At 41.8% G+C, this 5829-nt stretch overlaps 1 protein-coding gene across 2 annotated transcripts in view; it reads left to right on the forward strand.

Moving 5' to 3' along the window:
* The window catches only part of Pamr1 (peptidase domain containing associated with muscle regeneration 1), an 88416-nt gene that overhangs the window by 75278 nt on the left and 7309 nt on the right, over nucleotides 1–5829 (forward strand). For both annotated transcript variants that reach the window (XM_021155746.2, XM_029474726.1), the window contains exons 7-8: nucleotides 2824–3036; nucleotides 4677–4743. In XM_021155746.2, coding sequence (XP_021011405.1) covers nucleotides 2824–3036; nucleotides 4677–4743 — 280 coding nt within the window. The remainder of the gene's footprint in view (nucleotides 1–2823; nucleotides 3037–4676; nucleotides 4744–5829) is intronic.

The following is a 5829-nucleotide window of genomic DNA, read 5'->3' on the forward strand; positions in this document are numbered from 1 at the left end:
CGGCTGGGAGGGTGCCGGATGTCTGCGGCCCCAAAAGGGTGCTGCCTCAGCGGCTCTGTGGCTCCCGCCTGTCCCAGAAGCTGTCTGCCTCTGTGGTGCACACTCTCACCTGTGCAGACTAAGTTCCTAAGTTCGGCGGAGTCCCGGCACCAAGATGGCACTCCCTCTTATTCTTATTTTAAAGCTTTCCCAGTGAGAGACACAAATGACTTCAAAATTATAAATCTTTATTTTCTCTAAAAGTTCAACAACTTCTCAGTGTTCAAACCCACAGTAAATGTAGCAGATGTACACACCCTGAGGGTCTATCCCATGAAAAATCAGGATGTGAGGATCTAGTATACTGTGAAAGTGCCTTCTTCCTAGGAAAGAAAACAAGCTCTCAGGTTTACCTGTCCAAACCATCAGCAGAAAGGATTTTTTTTTTTTTTACCTTTTGTGAAGCTGATGTGGCTACAGTTGAGATTTTTAATTCTCTGTATTTCAGGACTAGCATTAAATCCCTCCCAGTCTCTCTTGGCCATAAACAAAGCTCAAAATAGATGAAGAACAACACTTATAAATACTCCAACTTCAGCTCTTACATTGACTAATTGGGCACAGATTTAGGTAAAAGCCACAGCTAGGCAGTTTAGTTGGGAGGGGCCATGGCTAAGTGAAGAACTAACTGTCCTACGTAGGCAAAGCAGTGCTTATCAACTCTTGGCTCCAATTGATTGTTATTATATGGAAGCATAGATCTAAGCATTTCAGTCCTGAATCATTTGAAAGGCCAGTGACTCAACTTTACCTCTCCCAATTTTTAATGTTATGACTAATTTCACAGTTTTAAACATGCATGTGGGATACTCTGCCTTTCATTATAGTCCCCAGGCCCCAGCAGTGGACTTTTGGCTGTGTGTTCAGAACTGAAGCATCGGTACTGGATGAAGGTAGCTTCACTTGCTGCTTCCTCTGCTGTTTCTCCCACACCAGTGTCATTCCCAAAACACAGCACTGGGGTTTTCTGAGTCCACTTGAGATGTTAAAACTGCACTTCCTTGTTCTGGCATCTCAAGATTTTTGAACAGCTTGCTCAGTGAGGTCCCTTTCCTTACACTTAAAATAGGAGCTTAGGGTTTGCTCACAAGAGGAGTTGCTTGCATTACATAACCCCAAGGCACACAGAGTATGACTGATCTATTACCATATGACCCTGTTGATAGTTTTCAAGAAAAGTCAAGCCACTGATTTGGATGGTTCTAGAAGTCTTCCCAAGTGGCATATAGAAACAATATTTATTCATTTTTGATTTTGGATAATTTAGAGGTATTATCCAAATAGAAACTCTCTTCTTGTCAAGCAAGTAAATAAGTTGCTGGAAAGGTGATTGGGGCAGTTATCAGAAACAAGGCCTGTTGAATGTGCGATTGCTTTACTTGGGGACTGTTCCAGAGGAGTGAGTCTGTGCCTTGGAAGAAATGACAGGAAAGAAATCAGGGATAAGTGCTGGAGAGATGGTTCACTTGCTGATTTTGTAGAGAACCAGGGTTCTATGGGTGGCTCTCAACAATTTAGTTCAAGGAATTTGATTCCATTCTTCTGACCTTTGTAAGCACAAGGCACACATGTAGCACACACATATATGCAAACAAAATGTACATACACATAAATAAATATTAAAAAAGAAAGAAACAAGGGAAACTGATAGAACCATTGGTCCCAAATTCAGTAATAAAAGGCTCAATTTTTCATGAGTTTCTCTGTCTTTTCCTAGGCTGGTTATATTCATTACGGTGTCATAATCTGTTTCACACAATTATGTTACTTACCCACTAGAATATTTCCAGGCCATAGCTAAAATGTTCTGGATAGCTTCTGATGCCATTTCAACTTTGTCTCTGTCCTGTAGGAATGAAAGAATAGACATTTCTTTGTTATAAATGTAAAATAAGCAGATAAAAGCTCTTTTTGGGGATTGGGGAAGGCTGTTAGAGCTACAATTATATAGTGTTGTTTTGTTTGATTTTATTTTGTGTGTATGGTGTTTTGACAGCATCTATGTCTGTGAACCACTTACTTTCCTGATTCCCGAGGGCCAGAAGAGGGCGTTAGATCCTCCTGGAACAGAGGTTACAGACAGTTGGGAACTACTATGTGGATGCCGGGAACCCCAGTCCCCTGGGAGAACAGCCAGAGTGCTCTCAATTCCTGAGTTATCTCTCCAGCACTACCTGGTACCCTGTACCCTGATTGTTTTGTTGTTGTTTGGTTGGTTGTTTCTTAAACTAAGTGTTTCAGCATACTGTTTTCTTTCTGGAGTTGATATCTAAAGTTTAAATCCATGTTACATATATATTCTTGATTCAAATCAATTCTACTTTCTGAGTACACACTCTAAATAGGAAAATGTAGAGTGTGGGTTAATTGCATAAGTGTTAGGAAATGAAACACATAACACACCACCATCAAAAAATAATAACCACCATATACTAATTGAGAAATCTAGGTGGCTTATTTACATTTGTCCGGGCTTGCCCAACTTCTGCAGTTTGGGAAAAAAATAAACAAATGTCATCCAGGACCCAGATTTAGTGTCAAACTTATTTGTATTTCCAATGAATGATTTCTTCATTTAAGAAAAAGTCATGAAACAAGCATGACATGCCTACCACATGCTTCTCCACAATGAATTTTCTCTGGGATTCTCTTCCAAGCACTGCTGTTAGCAGGCTCCCTGTCAATGTATTTTTAATTCAATGAAATGTGAAAAGAATCTATTCTAAAACTGGATGACTCAGACTTTTAACAGTTCCTTTTCACCCCTTATTCTTTCACTTCTAGTACTTGAAGAAAGAAACTGCTCAGACCTTGGGGGCCCAGTCAATGGGTACAAGAAAATCACAGAAGGTCCTGGACTTCTCAATGAGCGCCATGTAAAAATTGGCACGGTTGTGTCTTTCTTTTGTAACGGCTCATACGTTCTGAGTGGCAATGAGAAACGAACTTGCCAGCAGAATGGAGAGTGGTCAGGAAAGCAACCTGTCTGCATGAAAGGTAACTCACGGACATCTCTGGATTCTACAGATGCACATATTCTTTGACAGGTCCAGTGCCTGCCTTAAGTCCATGGAATACTGTTTTCTTGTAGGCTCATCCTTAAGCCATATGTAATTCCTACCTTGGAGACTATCATTTAAAAACATTGTGTCTTGTTTCCTGGGTCCCCAAAAGTCTTCACTCTGATCTTACCTACGATGATGGAGAAGAGCAGTTTGGGGAAGATGCCAAGGCTGTGTTTTAGATATGGAAATCCAAGAACAGAAGTTGTAAGACTTTGCACATCTGTTTTTGTCATATATGTAATGAAAGAGCCAATAAGCATATGTCCCTGGTCACCTACATAGAGGGGACACTACAGATGTAGATGGATAAAGACAAACACAGCAAACCTTCAAAATTCTAACAAATGAATGAGTAGTTTGGAAAACAGAGGTCTCAGCATTCCCAAAATAGATGCGAGAGTGTGATGTAGGTAGGGTTGGTTGCAGTCAGGAGGGATTTAAGGATGCTAGGAGGAGCTGAGATAACATTTCAGATGAAAGACAGGAGAAAAAAGTGGGTATAGACTAAAGTGGAAGCATCTGTCTATGGTAAGCTCAAGGCAAGCCATCTTGGAAGTAACATTTAAAATATAGGTTGGAAGCCGAAACCCCTGGACTGTTGTGTTGGGAGATGGAGCCCTCCACGCTGGTGATGCAGCTTTGCCCTGACTTTATTCATTGATTGTTTTGGGTTGATGCCTTCTTTACTGAGAAGAAGTGTGTGCTCATGTTCTAGATTGTCAAGACCATTGCCCCTACCCGTCACCCTCTCTGCTGGGTGTTTGTCAACAACCTGAACCACGGGGAAAGGAATGAAAGAGAAATAAAAGGACCAATGTGAAAGGGAGAAATCACTTTAGACTTTTGCCAGAAGCTACTTTCCTCCTCCCAGCACAAGGCCTGAGGTTTTATTTCATTAAGTATGGGAACGGTGTTGCATATGTCCTTGGAGGGTTTTTGTCAACTTTCCTCTTACAAATTAATACAACCAAAGTACTCTAAGTTGCTAATTAGACAAATGTTGGCTGCTAGATTGGGAAAGAGAGATGGGAAGGATTCGTTTTCCCTGGAAGAAAAAAAGAAAGATTTCAGTGAATTGAAACTGGGCTCCCAGTTGTCCTCTGGTGACTGCTAGGGACCTTCATTGCAGAGACAGGACAAGGAATGGCTGGTTACTCAAGACTTATTTATAATTGGCACTGCCGTCTGGTTTTAAACAAGGACTCCCTAATTCCCTCTGTGGGCTCTATTTTGGAGCCTTCACTTTGAGTTTTATTCCACTATGATCTAGTTTGCTGACACCATTCCCATGAACAGATGGCCCTAATCTATTAACTGCCACTGTCCCAAGTCTCCTCGGAAGAACAGTTTTTCAGAGGAGACAGCTGAGTTCTATAGTAGCAACTCCCAGGGGAAAAGCAGCTGCCATCTTGCTAAGTACGCTGTTGAAGCTTTTCTAACCCATGAAGCCCCTGAGACCTGTGAATGAATGCATGGTGTCTGGAAGGGTGGGAGTCAGGTGTTATTCTGGGTGGCATGATGTGACCAGTAAAGTCGGAAAAGCATCACACAGCATGGCTTATCTGTTTCTAGCCTGCCGGGAACCGAAGATCTCAGACCTGGTGAGAAGGAGAGTCCTTTCGATGCAGGTTCAGTCAAGGTGAGGCCAAGCACCTGAACTCCTCTTTCAAGGCGAATGGCTATTTCCCTTCTCCACTTGCATTTGGCCAAAGAGAGCCTGGCATTTCTAAGGGACATTTAGTGCTAACTCGTCATGAAAGAATGGGGCTTGTTAGATGGAGGCTCATTAGCCAGCTGCTTTTGGCTAAGAGGAAGCTACTATTGGAAGAAGTACAAGTTTTATTGGATCGTGGGAAAGCAGATGGTTGGTGAGAAGAAGCAAGGCTTCCCCAATGATCTTTGGGGAGTTGGATTCTAGTACTTTAGTCTTCCTGAAATGACTGCTTCTTTATTATGGCAGCTTCTAGGAGCTGACAATCCTGCTAGATCATGCAGCCAGCTAGGGTTTAGGAAGATGGTTGCTGACCAATCAGATGGGGCAGACTGATGGAGATCAGGAGCTAGAGATAAAGGATCAATAAGAGAGACATGAACTCTGATGAGAGACATGAACTCCTATGTATACTCAGTGTTCTTCTTGGGAGGAAAGCTAAGGCCTACCTGCTAGTGAGAAAGGAGGCCACTTTACTGCAGGTGCACAGAACTCTTAGGTTTCCTTCTACCATTCCAAGCATAATTCTGTTTGAGAAAAGTTAACCTTGTGGCTCCTTCAGTCTGGTAACTGTTTCTACTGGATCTCACAGAGGTTTACCTCTCTGCCACCCTTCAGTTCTCTGCCTTTTCATCTAGCAGAGAGATCATCTCTGACTGTTCTTTTATGCTAGATAAATACTCTACTACTACATCCTCAGCCCATTTGAAATAAAACTAGTAACATCACATAGGTCCTGAAACCACATCAGGTTCTTTCCATTACCTGGTATTCTATGGCCTTCACCATGATTCTGATTTCATCTTGTCATCCCTGTCTTTTCTTCTTCTTTCTTCTTTCTTCTTTCCTCTTCTTCTTTCTTCTTTCCTCTTCCTCTTCCTCTTCCTCTTCTTCTTCTTCTTCTCCTTCTTCTTCTTTCTTCTTCTTCTTCTTCTTCTTCTTCTTCTTCTTCTTCTTCTTCTTCTTCTTCTTCTTCTTCTTCTTCTTCTTCTTCTTTCTTGTTTCTTGTTTCTT

Source organism: Mus caroli, chromosome 2, assembly GCF_900094665.2.
Source record: "Mus caroli chromosome 2, CAROLI_EIJ_v1.1, whole genome shotgun sequence".
NCBI classification, from domain to species: domain Eukaryota; kingdom Metazoa; phylum Chordata; class Mammalia; order Rodentia; family Muridae; genus Mus; species Mus caroli.